Source organism: Tinamus guttatus, unplaced genomic scaffold, assembly GCF_059628265.1.
Source record: "Tinamus guttatus ecotype Peru unplaced genomic scaffold, ASM5962826v1 Tinamus_guttatus_pri_ptg000599l, whole genome shotgun sequence".
Classification (NCBI taxonomy): Eukaryota; Metazoa; Chordata; class Aves; order Tinamiformes; family Tinamidae; genus Tinamus; species Tinamus guttatus.
In genome coordinates this window covers 1,965,973-1,986,555 of record NW_028289133.1, presented here as the reverse complement: position 1 = coordinate 1,986,555, position 20,583 = coordinate 1,965,973, and the positions used below count along the sequence as shown (strand labels likewise).

Sequence of the window (20,583 nt, the reverse complement as noted above, 5' to 3'; positions counted from 1 at the left end):
AAATTTTATCTTAGTATCTCAGTTCCTCTATCAGTGAAATAAGGGTAATCTTATTTCCCTAAAGGGTAATATATATTCCTACTTGTCTCATACAAGCCAAGCTTTGATTCCTTGTGATGCTGTGAACAACTAATAATTCCCCTACCCTTGTGGAAGTTGTTGCAGTTAAGGGGCTTTTGTGCCAGTACTCACCCTGGATTTCTCAGCAATGTTGCAGTTGGGTCCGTTCCACTGGATCAGCACTTTCCCGAGGTCCAGCAAGAAAACATCACCCTTATTAAAACTGTTCCAGGAAAGCTCTACCTGTCACGAGAAAATGAAATAGCTTGGTTTCATGAGACAATTAGAGCCAATGGGTCAAGTCACAGTCATAGGGAACTTGCTCCCAGGAATCTAAGAACTGGTCTGCAATGGTGTGCTGGTTTTTCTAGTGAGATTCAGCAATGATACTGGGACTGTAAGATCGGTTTTCCTTTTCAATCAATGTAAATAACTGTACTGTTATTAATGCAGAGGAGATAGGGTAGATGTTTGTGCTCTGAAAGTGTGTCCCTACTCATTCTCCAAGAATTCCAGTTTTCCAAATTATTTTATGAGAACAACTCCCCTGTGAATGAAAGTGCCCAGGGGTGGTCCTCATCCGTTCACTGAGCCAAAGGGCTTCTTTCAGGATAGTACCTAGTCTCACAGCAAGTTCTTGAACACCGTCCTGTGTGCTCAGTAGAGATGAGCTATCTAGCAGGGAAACCTGTTGGAAAAAGGGTGCAGGAGGAAAGACAAGGACAAATGATCCATAAGTAGAGAGGGCTCCTGTGCTTACCTCTGTGGCCGATATGTGCTTCTTCCCTTTGACATGAAGAAGACGCTTGATGTTGTACACATTGGTCTCTACATGCCTGAATCCTGAAGCTGCTCCTCCCTTCTTGTAGCTGGTGTGGAGCAGAGAACAAAGAGTTCACACTGATTAGAAAATAGTTATCTCTCTATCCTCTGAAAAAAAAAAAGCAAGCTTTTGGTGACAATAAAATCTAGGGAGAATATCATTTTAGACCCCCCAAAATAGAATGTCAAGTGCTTCTTCGTTGTCTGATTCTATCATTCATGTCTTCCATTAATTCCATGGCTTCTCATGGTGTCATTCCATGGTGTTGTTTTGCTGCATCTTGGGAGAAAGCATGTAGCTGAACAGGCAAGTCAGAGGGCAGTGGAAACACAACACAATCAAATGAAAATCTCATCAAGAAAGACAGTGATATCTCAGAATGGAAGTATTCCTCAGAAAATCATTAAGAAACTTGTTTTGCAGAAAATATGGATCATTTTGGTAAAATTTGGGTTTGGATTTTAAAGAAGTTGCAACAGAAAGCTATGGACATAGGTAGTACAAAATTCCATTGTAAAGGGATACAGGACACTATCTTCTTCTCAGATTTAATCTACCAGCTTTGCTGTGCTTTCATTCTTGAACATGCACTTTGCAATGCCTGCTTTTAGCCCAGTATTGACTTACTGCATGATGCCATCACTTCCTCTTGATGCTACTTTGCAAGGAATGTGCAGTTGCATCATGAGAGGAGGTGGTCCCTCCAAGAAAGACCTAGACCCCTTTCCCTGGCTTTTGGACAAGTCTCACCCCCTTCTACATTTCCTAGTGCATTTTAGAAAATCAGTCTAATGTTCATGCTTCAAACCTCTCATTAAGTGAAGCAATAAATGTGCAATGTGTGAGAAGGAGAGAGAATTGCTAGGAGGTTTATAATTTTTAGCCATGTATAGCCACGTATAATTTTTAGCATTTGCAAGGAGGGTTAGGCTCATCTGTGGCTATGCAACAGTATTTTAGACTTGTCTGATTCAGTAGTACTTACCCACAGAAGGATACTCTGGTAAGCCTACATGCTAAGATGCAGAAGAAGCTTTGTTTAATCTCCGATTCTGCCCCACACTTCCTGTATGATCTTAGAGATGTGGTTTAGGCCAAGATGAAACCTAACTCATACTGATCTCAGGAGCCGATATGTTTCTAAACTGACTTCTAAATCTACAAGCTGTTGAAAGTCTTAATTTTAGTCCCTTTTTGCCCTTTACTCATCATTAAAATGAGAATAAAATCATTTCACTGTCACACAGAGATCATGAAGAAATTCATGAGATGTGAAGGTGCGCAATACAGCAGTATCAAAAGGTAGCCTAGGATAGAGACCAAGAATGGGTTTTCATCTGCGTTTTCTTCAGCTATTTGAAAATGAGGCACTTTTACACTCTGTTTATTGCCAGTGGAGAGGGACAGGTCCTCTTGGAGGGCAGCTGTTGGAGTCACCTTCCACAAACCCTGAAGACCCAAGGGCCAAGATCATAAAGCAGAACAAGACGATATTTTTTTTATATCTGAAGTTCAACGAAGTTCACTACAAGGAAGTTATTCCCAGTGTGAGCCAAATTATCACTTCTGTATAAAGTGGATATTAGCCTAAAGTGCCCTGAATGGGCCTGCTAATCGAAAATGTATGAAGGAGTGGAAAGAAGACCAAAAGAGTGAACATTGCTTAATATAAGGTTAAAATTGATTAAGAATCAATTACAACAAAGATCTTGGAAAACAATCAATGGAAGAAAACAACATGGTTCCAATCCCAACACTTAAAATTATACATTTTTTTTTAAAAAAAATGAAAATTTTCTTTTGCATTTTGACCAACTACAAAACTGGTCCATCTTTTTCAGATTTTTGAAATGTTGATGCTTCTGGGATAGAGATAAACTGAGGGAACCCCAGGGGCTATGACTTGCATAATCATAGGGTACTTTACAGTACTCACATAATGCCGTTCCGGAAATAGCTTTGGAAGGTCTCAGATTCGTGTCCCTGCACTTCCCGATGCTGCACGGGGTTCCCCCCAAGTGCATCATCCATCTGGATGACGTATAGGGCTGCAGCACCTTGTTCATCCTGGGTTGAATCCTTGCCAATCCAGTAATGCAAGTCTGTAGCAATGCCGTGAGAGGTTCTTTTGTTCTGGAAGAGGTGGGAAAGAGAAGATCCAGGATACATTTTACCTCATTGGGAAGATGCAACCCACACAAGTTTGACAAATACCACCACTGGCCATGGAGAACTGGCATAAAAAGTGATCACAGAGCTTTTTCCCAGGGGATTTTCCACTCCTGCCTTTTTCCTGGGAAAGAGGAGGCAGGACTGAGCCCTACAATCAAAGCCTGGACTGTGCAGTGACTCTCAGGCAAAGCCAAGTCAACTCAGGCCCCAAGGCCCTGACTCAGCAGAGCACCTATGAGGCCTGAATACATATTGAACTGAAACATGTTTAGGTACTTTTACGATCCTTGTTATCATGGAAACAGAACACCTGTGCAGCTCCAAAAATCTATGTGTTCAACTTGTCCTACTTTTGTAGAGTTTGCTATCACAACTTGAAGGACATTCTTTTCATAGATCACTTCTTTGAATGTGATATGCACCTGCATTTATTTGCCTGGAGGTACTCTCTTTTCTTTCCCTTTCTATCACACTACTAGATAACACAGAGTGTCCCTGAATTCCTGCTGACTTGCAAAACAGACATAACTCCAAATGAAGCTGAACCTATGTGCACGTGCTGTGATTCATCTTATTATAGAAAAATCCAGTAGCCTAGAAAGAAGAAGCAAGGGGTCTGAGAACAGGTAGGCTTATTGTTGTGTGAGTTGTGACAGATATCTTTCATCACCCATCGTGTTAAATCCTTCATCCATGCCTGTGAAAGATAATAAAAGCTCATTTTATAAACTGGATTTGACGCTAAGGTCTGTTTATTTGCTTTGTGTAGTAGTACCACAACAAAAAGCACTTGAACTTGAATAAAATACAATCCAGTCTCCTTCAGCACAAGTGATTAATTTGTGGCAAAATCACTCTATTTAATGGACTGTCACTGAATATGATCAAAGTCCCATTGTTCTGCAGACAACATTCCTTTGGAGAGCCTCCAGTCAAGAAGCAGAAAGATGAGCATTTTTTACCCTATTTTATGTGAGATTGAGGGATAAATGTGGAGCGATTAAGGACTTTTCTACTTGGGGAAGCTTTTACAACATAAGCTGAGTCTGTCAGCATCAAAATCTCTAGTTATTATGTTCATCACTTTGCAAGGATGCTCCTATTCTGCTCTAAGCACGTCTTAGATTCACACAGGAGGATTCATTTGCTTAAGAAAAATGATGTTTATGAGATTTTCAAAGCTATCCAAGACCTCTGCACCGGACAGATGTGACTTATGAATTACAGAGCATATGTGCTCCTCCAAAGCAGCAGCTGCAGATACTCATAGCATGTATTTGGGCATTTAGCTCTGACCCTAAATTTAGGGGTCTAAATGTGAGAAAAGTCTCAGCTTCCATTAGAGTAAATGGAGATCTAAGACAGAGAGGACACAAGACTGGCAGGTTTTCTATGTTTTCATCTGTGCCTAGAGGCCAGGTGGAACACCCTCTAGCAATAGCAGGAAATTGAATAAAGCTCATAAAATTAAGAAAAAGTGATTCTTCAAGAAATCTTCCAAGAACTGTTGTCTGTGCTAGAGTCGCTAACAGGGGGCTCAACTCAGTTGGCTTGAATAGGACCCTAGGGACATGTGGGGTGTTTTGAGTCACCTAAGTTGGTCTACAGATGCTACCGAGAAGAGATGTAGGTCTTGTGTGTCACATCTGCGGATCATGTGTGGACATCTTGGGTATTTCAGGGCCTTTAAAATGGTGCAAAACTCTGATTATAGCTTAATCCATCCCTAGAGGCATGCAGACAACCTGTTTTCTATCCTGTAAACATTTTTGAGGGTTAAAAGTAGGTACCCTCCGCAAATAATTTGGGCATGTACTTGTGGTGTGGATGAGACCGACATTCAAGTCTCTTGTCTAAAAAAATCACCCAAAGAGCATAAATCTAGCTCACACACATCCTCACATCCTACCTGATGATCTATTCAGTGGTTAGATATTGGTGATGTACAGGAAACTTTTTTTTTTCATATGATTGAATCACTGCACGAACTGGGCTATGCTTCTGTTGCATTACAGATGTGTATTTATGTGTTTTTGGTTATTGTGGGACAGCAGAGACTTTGCTGTCACTTGACTCATGGGAGTATTTGCAGAGGGGACACAGCCACAGGAAGTGGGAAATGCTTCTGGTTTCTACAACGTGAACCAATGGGACCTGGATTGCTCTGTGCGATGAAGTGATTTGGAAGGTGGTCCAGAAGCTCAGTGAGACACATCATCCTCCCAGACAACCTTAGGAATGCAAAGCACTTCTTTGTGCAGTCCAGACAGTAGGGTTGTTCTCAGAAGTTCTTCATGCCTCTGGGTAGACTGGGTTTCAGCTGGTTGTAAGTAGATCTGGAGTAAATTTGGGTGGGATGGATGAGGCCTCCTAACAGAGAGAGGAAGAAGGACTATAGAGTCTCTCTGCTGCTCATGTGTCACTAAGTGTCACACTTCCATAACCCATATCATCCTCTGAAAACTCCCACGAGTCAGACAAATTTGGCCTTGCTTTAGTGTGCCAGAAATATACTGACCATTTTGCCATCTCTGTGCATGACTCAGCTAATCTGAAGATAAAACATTTAAATAAATTGCAGATTGAATGGCTTTTCTGCCCTTCTGATTATAAAAACATGCAATATTGCTGCAACAGGCAATGTTAAATTCAGGTGTATCATTACATGACAGTGAACACAAAGGAACAGCCATTTTTATTCAGCTGTGCTTCTCTCACAGGTGAGAGTATCTGGGGGTCAGGCAGGAGCTAAAGAACTTGTTTGCCTACTGATGTTTCTCTTACTCACATGTAGAATTACGTAACAGTCCCCTTCAAAAAAAGTACCATAAGCCTTTTCGGGAACAGGAACCATCTTCATATTCTGTAAAAGAAAAAAGAAAAATAAGAGTGTTTCGATTGTTGCTAGAACTCCAAGAGCCAGAATTTGATGCGTGTGAAACAGGGAAGCTGGGGTGCATGAAACACGAGAGTGACAATGAAGGTTTGGAGAAGGAAGGACCAGGGATCTCAAGTGGCAGTTACATGCTTCAGGGCTCCCAGCAAATACCAGGGAGTTTTCCAGAGCAGAGAACTCATGTATCATTTTGGTAAAGGAATTGATAGTTACACTTACTTGCTAATAGGGTTACATCTCCTGCAACCCAAACCCAAATAGAGTTTGAGGATACAAACACTGTTTTGCCTTGTCATAATTGTTGATAGGATTTTGAAAGTTATTTATTTAGAGCAGGATGAATCATGGTTTAGTTTGGCAGCCATACACCAAAATGCTATATTGGCACCTCAAACATCTCTGTGTCAGCACCGCAACACGTCAGCACTGCTCTTCCCACTTCCACCTCTGTGTGTGGCAGCTAGGAATGGGAAGAGTTCAGACAGGACGGACCTGCAGAAATGAGGAGGTGCCCAAATAGGGTCACCCATTGGCATTTGTGGAATAAGTCACACAGGGAAACCATACACACCCATACTAGTTGGGACTCCTTAGACCAGAGTGAAGGAAGGTTAAGTGCATTGCTGCAACATTCTGGGAAGGGAAATCAGGGGGAGACCAGAACAACTTCTCAAATCAGCAGTGACATCAACTTGAAAATTGTTAAAGAAACTATGCAAAAAATCCCAAAGTGGCAAGAGAGCCTCCAGTGCTAGAAGATGTGCTGCCAGAATATATTCAGTCCCACCAAAATTAGTATTTCCTTGGTCACCCTTAGTCATCCCTGTTCTACAGAGGAAGGAACCAAAGGACAAAGCAATAACATGTTGCAAAGGGAGGAAGATAAACCTAGAAATTGTGTCACCTGCTTCCCACAGCTGCTTCTGTCCTGAAGGACCATATTTTGCTACCCAGACAACTTCAAGAATACCTCTTTCTTGAAACATATACACACAATGTATCAGGGCTTTCTCCTCTTGTCATACCTCTATGCTCCATATCTGGAGTCCCAGCTTTCTCTCGATAATTGGAAGATTTGAGTCACCGTCTGTCATCCTGTCCTCTGAGCTGGAAGGGAAAATAAGAACAGAAAAACAGAATATCTATAAATATCTACATAATTGGATACAACAGTAAGTAAGCTGAGACTGAAACTTGTTTGCTCTGGATGTATTTGCCAAACTGGTTTGATATACACATTTATGATTCCTGATTAACACTGCAAAGGACTGGGCTCATCAAGGTGGGATTCATCTGACCAAGTACAAACATCTACATCTTAGCTCATCACCTGGATTCCTCTTGCAGTCGATGGAGATTTGGATATTGCAGGCAAACCTCACCATGAAATGTCTCCATCTCTCCACTGACTGCAAAAAGAGGACAGCACAGCTCAGCCGTAATTATCAAGAGTTAGGTGAAATGAACTCCCACTCCCAGCGTATCCATGCTTATGGTGGAGAACAAGCAAAGTGTGGGATCACAGCCCAACAAAGCATGGTTAGGATACCGTTGTTCTTGTACAGGATTATTTTACAAGAGTTTAATCAGGTGGAAAAGGATCCATCAAGGTGCTCAGCCTAGCATCAGTATTGCTTTGCTCTCACAGTGGCACAAGCGGTGGCATGGACCATGCAGGACCTACAGAAAATTCATGCAGTCCTAAAGCAGCCCTGGAGATGAGGCCAGGGTCCCAAGTGAATGGAGCTCTTCCATTTCAGAGTGAGATTCAGCCTACCTATAAGTGTCTCAGGGTAGGGACAACCAGGCTTTAAGCTCCATTAAAACCAATGGAGACCTAGTCAGGCAGTAGAGCATAGGGCATGATTCAGCTAATGACCCAGATATCTACTTTACACATAGCTGAGCAGTTCACTAGGCTCCACTGTCTGATCATAGAATCATAGAATCACAGAATGCTCAAGGTCGGAAGGGACCTCTAGAGATCATCTAGTCCAACCCCTCTGCGCACGCAGGGTCACCTAGAGCACGTGGCACAGGACTGCGTCCAAGCGGGTTTGGAAGATCTCCAGAGAAGGAGACTCCACAACCTCTCTGGGCAGCCTGTTCCAGTGCTCTGTCACCCTCACTGTTAAGAAAATTTTTCCTTAAGTTCATGTGGAACTTTTGGTGTTTCGGTTTGTGGCCACTACCAATGGTCTGATGAGGAAGGGCAAGGTGCCAGGTGTATGCAGAGAGGTCTCTAGGGACATTTGAGATGCTCTGCATATCTCCAGCTGCCACTCTTGAAGGGTAAATGTCTCTACCCATCCTTTATCATATCCATCAACTATGAAAACAGAAAGGGACTGCCCTTATTTAGGCTCCCCATTCCTACTGCTTGGATAACAGGTTTTGCTTGAGAAGTGACTCTCAGAGACAGCTGTTTACATTGCAACCTTCTGAAGCAAATCACGACCACAGGCAGCTTATGTAAAAACATGGGGTTATACACCAGCAGGGCTGGCTGGCCCGTGGGCCCAGCAGTTGCCTCCTGAGCAGCTCAGCTCTCCTGCAGTGTCCATGGCACATATACTTGTGTAGGGGTGACAACCATATCAGCTGTTGCAGCATGAGTCAATCCTGCCCACAAATCAGGGCCTAGCTTGGAGAGAAAACATGTCTCGCTGTTTTCTGTGTTTTGCATTCATTTGCTTTAGCAGTATGCTCCTCTGATTTACATTTGTTTATAACAGACTGAACTATTGTACTATGTTAAAAACAACAACTTGATTGACTGCATTTTCTTCTCTCCCGCTGGATGACAAAGCTGTGCTAATTGTAGGCCATGGCCTCTCCTACATGCTTCGGTTCAGCTGTAAGAAAATGCCTATCAGAAGAAATGGTGCCACTGCTGAACACGAACTTGGCGCAATACCTGAACCACAATAAAATGAAAAATAAAAGAAGCCACAGGGGAAAATAAACAAACAAACAAACAAAAAAAAAGAGGAAAGAGAGCAAGCAAGCAGCTACTTCTGAGGGAGAAAAGCACAAATATAAGTGATCCTATGCCTGAAGTCATGTTCATTGCTTCTGCTATGATAGCATAAAGAGATATGCTGCCCTTGGCACCACTAAGACATGGGAAAGCACTGTCCTTCTGGAAAGTTTGCACATCAAGTAAGAGCATAAAACGGGATTCCATGGCATTTGGTCCATCCTGTTCTTCCATAGTCCAGAGCTGCTAGATCATGTCTTCTACAGGCAGTAGAGAGAAGCAGGTACCTATAATGGTGTAGATCACAGCCCTGACACCTCTCCATTAACTGGGAAGGCACCCACAGTTGGGCAGCCTTGGGCAGAAGGAGTCCAAAATGCTCATTGCCCTTTCAAACATAGATATATCTGAAGGACCATGGAAGACTGATACCCTTATGGCTTCATGCATCTACCAAGAGTGCAATTGTCAACCTGCATCCCCTTTCAGTTTCTCTAAATAGCTTCCAGGCAAGAAGAAAAACAGCAAGGAGAAAAATTCCTGGAAAGGCAAATGAGACCCACACAGGCTAGTGTATAGATATATATATGTGTGTGTATATATATATATATATATATATATATATGCATATTTCAGTGTCTAAGCAGGAACTAAACACTTTTCTGAGTGAAAACCTTAATGGCTCACCTCCTGTGGGATCTCTTTCTAAGAAACTGGATTCAGAAATATGATCCTTAGGCAAGACCTTCCTTTCATTCCAATATGACATTTGAAAGGTCCCTGACAAAGAAAAACCCCAGTGAAATCTTCCCTCATTCATCTTTCCCATTTATTTAGGACATTATTTTTCCTTCCAGTCTAGTACCAAAGCAGGAACAACTTTAAAATAAAGCAGTAAAGACGCTTGTAGCTGTGTATGAATAAGAATTCAAGGCATTAGGTAGTTTTTCAGTAAAACTGATACTGGTCCCCGTGGAATGCATGGGTGTCCTATCTGCCTCCTAGCAGCATAGGAAACTAGCAGCTGGCCAGCTGTGAAACACAGCTGGCTTCATGGTTCTCCCAATACTCCAAGCTCTCCCATAAAAGAAGCTATCCCAGAGGATCCAAAGAATCCTCTGAGCTCAAGTAATCTTGTTGGATAAAGCCATCCAAAAGTCAGCTCCGCTTTAGAGATTCCCATGCGAATCCCTGATTCAAAAGAGGTATTCTCAATCTCTTCCACTCCTGGGACTCCTTTCCCTGTCAGAAACCTCCCTGCTTGCCTGGTCCACAATTTTCTGGGAAATGATATCCATTGTCTTCTCCTTAGTCATTGAACTGAGGAGAGAGTGTGAAACACAGACAAGGTCAGTTTGTTCTTTGGACTTTCCAGTTTCTTTCAGTCCGTGGCAAAGTTAGAAATAATAGGAATATCAGACAGCTCATTTCTTTAATTATTTAAGGTGGATATTTAATCAAATGATCTCATAAATCAACACTTGCCCGGACACAAAATCCAGTATTTATGGAGTACAAAATTCTCATCTGTGCTGATACCGAGAAAGTTAGAAACTCGTCTAAATTACAAAGAAGACTTTAAGAGACCTGGGTTCCCTATAGGATTTGAACAGTGATACTCAGGTCAGTTCCTTCCTCAAACAAACTCATTTTGCTCAGTGCTAGGTGAAGCATGAACTGACAGGAAACATGAGTCAGCAACCTCAGGGGCAGGAATACACCAAAAAAGGCCAGCAGCACTTCAAAGGACAAAAAGGCAGTTATGGGGAAGGTTATTTGCTTCCTCATACACAGGAATGTTGTTTTTTTTTTAATATGAAAGATGGTGAGGAGAGAGAGCAGAGGCAATGACACTATTCCGACTCCATGGCCAGCTATTCTATTTCTTCCAGCCTCTTGCACTCTTGGAAGAGAAGACAAGTTCACACTGGAAGCTCAGGTTGAGGCAGGACCAGAACAGGGACCTCTGCCTTGAAGTTGCTCTGCTTGATCAACACCCCTTGATTAAGATGCTATCAATTAAACTACAAAGAACAAAATGCTTCTGGATGGTAGGGACAGAGACCTTAGAACCAAAGAGATAACTAATGTCTTGGCAGGATGTCATCGCCGGGACTGAACCTGGAGGCTTCAGAGCTAAAATCAAAGTCTTTCACAGCTTGACCTAAATAACAAAGCTTCTGGATCAGGGCAGATAGGTCCGTGCCTGCTTGCTAAATCTAATTTCCATCCCCTCACTAACCAACACAGTGTAGGGAAGAGCTTTTGCTCCAGGAAGCAGATGATGGATTAAGTATCAAGGTCACTCTCAAGCTTAGTTAATAAATAACAACTGGGGTGGAAATGCCAGCGATCACTACTTCATTTTGGTCAGCCTGGTAGGTGTTGAGAAAGAGGCTTTAGTAGGATATTTCTTCAAGTAGATTCAGACTGTTTGGGCGGGGAGGGAAAATCAGGACTCAGAAGGGGAATAGGAGATCATTCAAACTCCCGAAAGACATTCTGAATTCAGCCTGATTTGGCTTGTCTGGATTTTGGCGGCACGTTTACTCGTCTGCAGTCACAGTAATAAAAAACCCCAGTGAGATGACTAATGCTCTGTACAGCCTTGGGAAAATCGGAAGCAGCTGTGGCTCCAGCCTTTCCAGGCTGAAAGGCCTAATTATTGGGAATATTTGGGCTGGCATTGGATGAGGTAAAACCAGGCTGTTGAATTGCTTTCATTGTCTCCATTGTAGTTGGGCATCTGGGTCCAACTAGGTGCCATTTTTTCGTTTGCATAAAGGACAGCAGTTAACTCCTGTTTTGCCCATAGGAATTAAATTTAAGGATGAGTTACCTTGTGTGGCTCATGAGCTCCCAGTCAGACTGTTTCTTTGAATGTTTTGCAATAGTCAGTGTCTGTCCAGAAGCAGAATACTCAAGCAATCGAATCTATCCTTTATTTTACTACTGCAATAGGAGAAAAATTATCTTTCATCTCACATGAAAATGATTGATATAGAAGTCCACCAATGGGACTTCTATCTCATGCCATCACACAATCAATCATGTTATCGAATATCCTCTTCCAGTCTCTTCATTAAAAGGAAGAGTTTACATAGATGAGAGCTCCTATTAGGTATATACTATCATGTATGTGTTAGTGACAACTCCTCACCTCTCACACTATCACAGGAAGGTTTGCAACCAGAGGAGCTGAGCCACGTTACCCACACTGGATGTGCTGGGACTAGGCAGGGAATAGGAAACGTGTGTTGGAGTGCAACAGGAAGGAAAAAAGTACAGCTTGGGTCATACTCCTCCTGTAGGACCTGTAAAGTCCAGATTCAGGAGCTCAGTGTGTCCAGCATGTCAAAAAACGAGCTATGCACAGGCGCCTACGGCTGCAGGAGAAATCTGATTGCAGAGAGCATTTCAACCTTCTTGAAAAGGGCTGTTGCCTGGCAGCTAAAATTAGGTAAAATAAGCCTTGAAATAAGATGCTATTTCTGATCGCAGTGGGTAATTAAATATTGGAACAGCTTATTAGGGAAGCTGGCAGGCTTGCCATTGCCTAATGTCTTTAAAATGAGACGGCTAAATGGTGAGGGTGTGCTCGCTGGCCTTGGAGCTGGGAGCTCTGCAAAAGCAAGAGCACACGCTCGCACACTTTGCTAATGGGGTCTGTGGGGAACAGCAAGCTCTGCTGCCCCAGATCACTCACAACGCTTTCATTTTGGCGTTAAAACAATAAAATGGATTAAACCTCATGCTTCAGGATTTTGCCTGGACGCTTCCATAGGTCAAAAGGATCCTCCTGTCCTTGATTCCAAAACACCTGGTTGGATTATGTGGAGTTTGAAGTGTTTTTAAAGTCTCCTTATATGTAGAGAGCAATCAAAGCTTGAGATGGGGCACCAGGCAAGTTGAACTAACGTTATGAAGAAATTTCTGGCTCACCTCCCCAGGGCACTGAATTTGGAGCTCAGAATAAATTTCCCTTGAGCTCAGACGGGCAAGTTTTCACCTTTCTCTATGAATGGCTGTCAGGGATCAACAGAACAAATCTTGTCCAAACAGCCCTCTGCCGTCACAGGAGACTAGTCTTTTCAGTTCTTTGTTCCTGGGGCAAAGTAAGGCAAAGTAAGGTGAGGACTGGGATGAACAACTGAAGTCTGGTCAAGAATGTGAGGAGAACCCAATACCCTCTCTGGGTTTCCAGGAGGAATAACCAATTTGGTCAGGCTGGCACAAGGTCTGCCACTCCAACAGCAGTCCCAAGAAGCAGACCATTGGCCCAGTGTCCCTTCCTATAACCAGTGCCTTCACCCTCATGCATTTCTGACACCTCTGGCTTTGCAGCTTATACTGTTTTTCCCAGAAACTCGTTGATGCTTTGAGTCCCTTGTGAGCCACATATTGTGGATGGGCTTTGCACTAATCCTCTGAACATACTATTGCTTCTTACTTAAAAGGAAAGAGCAAAGAAGTAACATGTTACTAGGAAACAACCACCTTCTCAATTGCAAAAGCTTTCAATCCGTACCTCATCTGTCTCCTCAAATCCCTTGGAGGACATCTGATTTAGAAGGGCAGGCAGCTCGCAAATTATCTCCTATGACTTTGACTAGTTCCTGCAGCTGCCTTATTTCCACCTGCCATAAATTCTAGCTCAACACTTTGCTCCATCCAGAAATTCTTGCTCATCTCTGCTCACTTCCCTTTACAACCTCCTTTGTCCTCTCTATTGATCTTATTCCTGGTAGCTTTCCAGGACTCTGATCTTCAAGCAGATGGTCTTTGGAAACTGGTTTGTATGAGCAGATTTTCCCAAACTGCTTCCATTTCAGAATCCTCCCTTTAAAATTTTAACAACTGACTGTTTTCCTTACTCTACTGGGAATATGCTGTATTGTCCAAACAAACTTCTCAGCAATAAGAGCTGTGTAACGGTGATTAAATGACAAATTCTTAATACCAGCCACCACTCCCAAGTCACGCAGACTGAGTTTCCACATTCGTACTATTGAATGGAGAGACCACAACGTTCAGCAGTCACTGGCACTAAAAAGGGAGATCAAATTGGCTAAACATGGAGGCAGATAGTTTTGGCCATGACGTCTTGTGGAGAAGGTCTGAGCACCCACCCTGCTTTTGGCCGACTGCTTTCCCATTAAGTCATTCTCTCCTGGCTTTCTTTAAGGATGTCTTGGAAAGCTGCAGGCTCTTCAAGGAAGGCAACATCCCTGCATGGGGAGGGGACTTCCCTAGATCAGTCCCCGTGAGTGACACTGAGCTCTTTCAGTGCGAATCTACCAGCTCTCATTGAGCCAGAGGAGAAAAAAAGTAGCACAAGAAGCTCTAAAAGCCCTCTGTGTGCAAGGGCCTTGCAGCAGCATTGCCCTTGGTAGGCTGCCAGGTGCACTCCTTTTGAATAATAAAATGAAGACTGACTCAAGCCTGCTTCAAAGGTATCCATTCCACCTTCGGCTTCTCACGATGAGGCCGGCGAATCAGGAGGGGCATGGAGCCACCCCAAGGGAATGGCAAGCATGAAACTTGCCAGTTCATTACAGACAAATCTGTCCTTTCTTTCAGATCTTCCTACCCTGGTGAAAGGGGAAGATCACTGGCTTGGGACCAACACTACTCCAAAGGCAGGGCTTCGTGCCATGGTGAAGGCAAGAGATACCTACTGCAGGAAAACAAAGCTGGAGCCATTTTCATTCCTTTTCCTGGTTTCCAGAGAAGTAGCTCAGGTTAGAAACATTCTCAGAAACTTGTAATTATTCACCACCTCCAGGAAAAAGATTATGATCCTCTCCCACATCAGCATTTGAATGGAGCATTATTTAACCTACTGGCTGCGGGTAAGAACAATTAAGTGCTGACATAACCAGGAAAAGGGCATGTAGGTTTGGTCATGCGTACAAGGGCTTCCTTGGCCCAGTGCAGCACCCGGGTGGCAGAAGTTTACAGGGAGGCTGCAGCAGCTGAGACCCCTCAATACAAGGTGTTTTCCTGCCTGAAATGAAGGACCTGGTTCTTGTTCAGCTGACAGCTGCCACTCATCTTTTGAAGATGCATAAAAATAATAAATACACGATCTTGGAGAAAAAAAAAATCATGCTGCTGCTTCCTATAGAGGGTCAGATAAGACTGGCCAAAACAGGAGAACTATACCCCTTTGGAGAAAGACTAGATAAGGGGCCAACGATTCATCCATTCTCAGTCAGATATCTTGGGTGCTTAAGTCTGAGGAAGACTTCCAGGGTAATTCCTCCCACCCTTTTGCAGAGTCTAAGGCAAGTCTGCTGAATCTCAGCCAGGTGGGATGCAATGTCTCCCGAGTCTCATAAGGAAAGCCTTGGCTGAGGGCCCAGTCTTCCCCTTTGCCCCTCACCTCTCTCATGGGAGCCCAGCCCCATCTGTTGTGTCCAAAGATCTTTCTTGCATGTTTTACCATTCTTATTGGTAATTATTTGTGAAATTAAGAGCCATTTTTTCAGATAGCGAGCACCCCTGCTCATCTGCACCATCCCCTTGGAAAACTGGGTCCAAGAGTTATGATCTTTGCTTGCTGCTTATAATTTTTTTTTTATTTATTGCATGCACACATATATGTGTGTGCATATGCAAGACAAAAAGCAGGTTTTCCCTGCTGCACTGTTTAAAAGTGCTGTTGATCAACTCTGTGTTATCAGGAGCTTTGCCTGACTGCGTTGCAGAAGGGGTGGCTGTTGTGGCTCCATTCAGACCAGCTGGAGAACTGGTTCCCAAAGCATTAGCTTGCACGTGAGAAGTGGCAAGATTAATATTAACTATCGAATGGAAGGGACCATTCCAGTCTTGCTCCAGTTTAGACCTGCAGGCAAGACGTCAAACTAGGACAGGAGGACCCAAGACTTCTGGATAAAACAGGTTTAGATTTTGGATTGCAAAAGAAATGACTCATACCCAAGCGGGACACTCTGTAGGTAGTTCTGCATTTTCATGGCTGGCACGGCACAAAGCAATGGATGTATTCAGGATGCAGCTTCACTTCTTCATCTGCATGGAAAGCTTGTACTTTTTCCTATGGGCATTTGTATTATTGGGCATGAACACCTTGCTTGTGTCCAGGCAAGCAGATACCAAGTGACCCAATGCAGGCATCCACATTCAGAGCAGGGTGCTGAACCACAGTGTGAGTTCTCTTACTAGAGCTGTTAAAACTTGAAACACAGCATGGGTTGGGAGATCATGGCTCTCCTCGATGAGTTGTCTGTACCTGTATCACCCCACTTTAAGTGACTTCTCCTTGAAGAGATGTCTTCCCATCATCCCAACTCCTGGTTGTGTCCGTTCCTGAGATGGCTGGCCCACCTTTTGGTGGCTCTTCTCTGTGATGGTAAGAAGGAAGTTGGGATAGAAGAGGGAAATGGGATGGATTATGGGAGCAAGGGGCAGATGGATACAGAACAGTGAAGACGCTTTTCCTTGACCCTGTGGTCCCACCAGCTGTATGATGGATAGCATTGGCGCATCACAATTTTAGGAGCTTGTACTCTCTGTACTCCTGAGCACTGCTCTTGGCAGACGCTGCAGGGCAAGAAGCAAAGGCCCAGCTGATGGGACTGTCCACCTGTACCATTTGTTCGGCATAAAAAGAGAAAGCCAGTCCATGCAAGACCTGATATGTAAACGCAAGAGGAAACTGGGCAATCCCATCTTGCAAAATAAAGGCCAGCTCTGAGAGATTAGCAAGCTAACTGCGAAAGGCCAAACGAACAAACTATGCTTGCTGCAAATAGTGCAAACAGAATTCTCACTAAACGACCTTCCTCAGCCCTCCTGTTATTACAGAATATAGACTGAGCACACTCAAGCTCATCTTTCCTCACAGTGAACAGTCCCAGGTCATGCATGCAGATGGAAGACCACCTGGGCATGGAGGACATCGCCGTCAGAAGGTCATGGTTAAACACTTGATGAATATTAGCCCACAGAAGGGACTTATCAGGATCCACTGAAATTGCTGAGCTGAGACATAGGTTAAAAAAATCCCAAAGAGGGCTTTTCAAATTGTCTGAAGGATCCTTAAAAAAGTTTTCCTCCAGGCCTTGCTTCTGTCCAACAGGGACTTTGTCTGAGCACAGAGAAGGGTATCAAACATGTAACGGATTCAGGAGTGGTTAGATTTGTTCAAACTATGACAGCTTTTGGTAGACAGAAAAAAATATACAGTAATAAACCACTGTCCCAAAGAGAAGGTGGATATCTCTGTAGTCTCAACCACCCAAAATAGAAATGATTTCTGCCTGTTTCCTACCCTGTTTTGCTGTTTTTGAAAGAATAGTTTTATATAAAGGACCATCCAAAAACCTGTTCTTCCTTTCTAGGCCACGGCAACGGGACATTTTTAGGTGGGAGAGGTCGGCTGCTCTGAATAGCTCATTCCACAGGAACTGCCTAGAACGGAGCTCAACCATGCAATTTTGCATCCCCTATGTCTTGTGTCTTTGACGTGGCCACAGAGAAATAATGTGTTTCACTGTTACACTACCAAGCACTGCACCTGATAAACATGAATAGGTCTAGATAAGGACGGAAAAAAAATAAAGATAGGATTTCTGTTTCAAGCAAAGGTCTTTGAACTGGAGTAAATGCACAACATTCTATGTTGAAAATTAACAATACCTCTGCGAAGACATTTCAGACTGAAGCTTGTCAAAGAGTTACAGACAATATTCACCCCCTCTCGCATTCCTTTTACACGCAAAATAATAAGTGGAAATGCATAATCAGGCAAGATACACTGTAATTAGGCCCATTTCCAGGGTAGTATGTGGAAAGGGAGAACATGAAAAGTTTTAATGGAACACATATCCCCGCCTGAGTGTGCAATGTATATTTGCCTGAGAGGCCAACAGAAGCTGAAGAATAGATGTGAATAAACAAAGAGCTAAAGCAGAGGTATTTTAGGTATGGGATATCCATACTGAAGTATTTGCTTCCTTGAATTGTTGGATTTTCATATATAACAGAGCGGCTTCAGGAGACTTTAAAACCCATGAATTTGTTTCAGTTCAGCCACACAGAACAAATTTCAGAAGTCTGAAAAAGCAAGAGAGCCTTGTGATGAACACAGGACCTCAAGCAGGGTTATTTATGACTTACTTACTTATTTTCTAGGAGCTACTAAAACAAGCTTGGTTATGTAGCACAAAGGCTTTCACTATGCTCCATGTTGCTCTTTGTTGCACAGAGGTCTGGATCAAAAAAGGTATGTGAAGCTCCCTCAAAACTGAGGAAAGGGTTTTGGTCCCGCAGGATATGTGTGGTAGGGAGCAGAGCACTTTGGAAATAGCAGGGTCTTAACCTGGCCAACAGCACAGTTCCCTTCCAAGCATGAGGCACATGTTGAAGCTGGTCACTTCCCTGGCTGGGGATGAACAGCACCATAGGGGCAATGCAGGAAGGACAGACTCCAGGATGGATCCATGCTCCACAAAAACAAGGCCGAAATCAGGAAGGTTACAGAGGGTTTCCACACATGCCAGTCTCAGCCCTCCCTAGCCCTCTGGAAGAGATGGTAACAACCGCGATGTCTAAAGTCCAACAGAACATACACAACTCTGAGAAATGGTCCACAGGGACTGTGAGCATTTTCAGCACCCTTGACCATTCAAGAGCAGGAGCACCGAGATCCCGGGAAGGCAAAAGACTGAGGCGATCCCATTCGCAGTTATGGAATGAAACCTTTGCTTGCTGGGAGACCTTGGCAACCGTCGCCACAAAAGACCTGGCAAACAACGTCATGAGACCTACATTGCTGCCGGAGGGAAGGGAGCCGGAGCAGGAAAAGGGCAGCTTGTTTGTGCAGGGAGGAGGAGGAGGGGGGACCTCACCTGCTTCTGCCAGAGCAGCCTGGGGGAACAACCAGCGCTTCCTTGATCTGCACTTTACCAGCTGGGGCCCGTCCTTGCATTCTGCAAGCGACGAGCAACCACGTCGCACAGTGCCCAGGCGAGAGGCTCTTGTACAGCCCCGCTGCAGAGGCAGGCGGGTGCACTCCGATTCTCTAATCTGTTTTGCGGGCTCTAATCTCCCCATTTAGCTGCCGTGTGTAAAGAGCACCTGGGTGATTCACCACCTAAGTGTGGCTCCTGTGGGGCCAGTTTGCTCCAGCGGCTGTAACGTTTGTTTGCATCTGCGTGAGGGCAGCCCTGAATAAATGCGAACCTCTTGCAAATGCTAATTCATATCTCTTCTCCTTTGAGTTAAATATTTATGCTCTTAATAGACACGCCTAAGAAAAACACCGTTAGGAAAGCCTCCAGCTTAACTCCATTGCAACTCAATTTTCTCTTAGTGCAATTTGCATCTCAAATGAACAGGATGAGAAAAGACCCTGCACTTCTTATAGAGCAAAACAGTGCAATTCAGCCATTAGCAGATTTATCAAGTAGATCCGGCCATAAGAACTTCCAATGACTTTTTTTTCTTGCTGTCCGAACATGACCACATTGCAAAGGCATTCAAGCTTTAAGCAGATCCCCGTGGCAGCAAAGCATAAAACAAACCGGGTTAAAACCTAATGCCTTGCTGGTTGTGTGAAATCAAAGCCGTTCTCTGCAGAGAACTAAACGAGAAGCATGTGTCCTTGGAGCAGCGTAGGCTGATATGTAGACTGGCCAGATTTTTAGAGATCTGAGATATCCGCTTATTCCAAACCCAGATGCAGTACTAGATATCGTGAAATCAAGATGGCCTCATTCTTTTTGGTGCAGAGATCCCGGTGATTTTTTTTTATTTAAACCTTTTATATATCTCACAGAGTAAAAGTGGCCATAAAGCAGTTACGGCCCTCAGAAATAAAACGGAGAGGGTTGCAGTGAAGCTGCTTACCTTGGGAGAAAGCGCGTAGCGTCCTCGCAGGTCCCTCCTGCTGCTGCTCAGCTCGCAGCCCTCTCTGCTCTTTGGCGAGCTAGTTTCAAGGCACTTTTGTTTGCTGTTCTGCTACCTTGTCAGCTCGGGAACAGCAGCGCTGGGTAATTCAATCCCCTGCTTAACCACAGAGACACTCCTACTCCAAGATCACACCCATTCCCCTGGCTCTGGAGGGACAAAGAGAGAGCAGGAGTTTCAACCAACTCACCCTTTGCATCCAACAGCCACCAGCTCCCAGTTCATGGAGCAGCAGCAATTAGTAAGAATTTAGAGTCCCATTTGGAGTGTTTTTTTTTTTCCCCCTTTTGGCTGTCTCTCTTGGGCAAAGTGAGGTGCTGTGATTTTGAGAGCTGTATTAAAAGTTGGGCCCAGGAGTTCCCAGCTCCAGGTGCTAACTTTGCAGGGGGAAAACCTAGCAGTCAGCTGCAGAAATGCAATTTGTCCCAGGGAAAACAACCTGCTCCCGTGTTCCCTCCAGTGTCCCCGTGCCGCAGGCTGGAGCCCTCTGTGCAGCGCGGATATGTGGAGCAGGGGTGAGGATTGCTGGGAAGATCACTGACCAGAGCGGGCACATAGCAGAGTATTAGAGCATGCAATTGGGCTGCCCTCCCAGGAGAAATATAATGATAAACCAGAAAATCCCAGCCAGACTGGCAATGTTTGCTGTCGTCACCTCCCACAGCAGAAAGCTCTCCTCTCTGCTGGGAAAGGCTGTAGCTGGCAGTTCAGAAGTGACGG

The 20,583-nt window shown here is 44.0% G+C and overlaps 1 protein-coding gene across 1 annotated transcript in view; it reads right to left on the bottom strand.

The window, feature by feature from the left end:
* The window catches only part of VILL (villin like), a 35,136-nt gene extending 15,143 nt beyond the window's left edge, over positions 1-19,993 (bottom strand). Inside the window, exons 1-6 of the mRNA XM_010218815.2 lie at positions 19,804-19,993; positions 6,977-7,058; positions 5,844-5,918; positions 2,820-3,016; positions 821-929; positions 193-303 (exon numbers count right to left, since the gene is read on the bottom strand). Of these exons, the coding sequence (XP_010217117.1) occupies positions 193-303; positions 821-929; positions 2,820-3,016; positions 5,844-5,918; positions 6,977-7,045 (561 nt within the window). The 5' untranslated portion in view covers positions 7,046-7,058; positions 19,804-19,993. The remainder of the gene's footprint in view (positions 1-192; positions 304-820; positions 930-2,819; positions 3,017-5,843; positions 5,919-6,976; positions 7,059-19,803) is intronic.
* Positions 19,994-20,583: the final 590 nt, after the last annotated feature.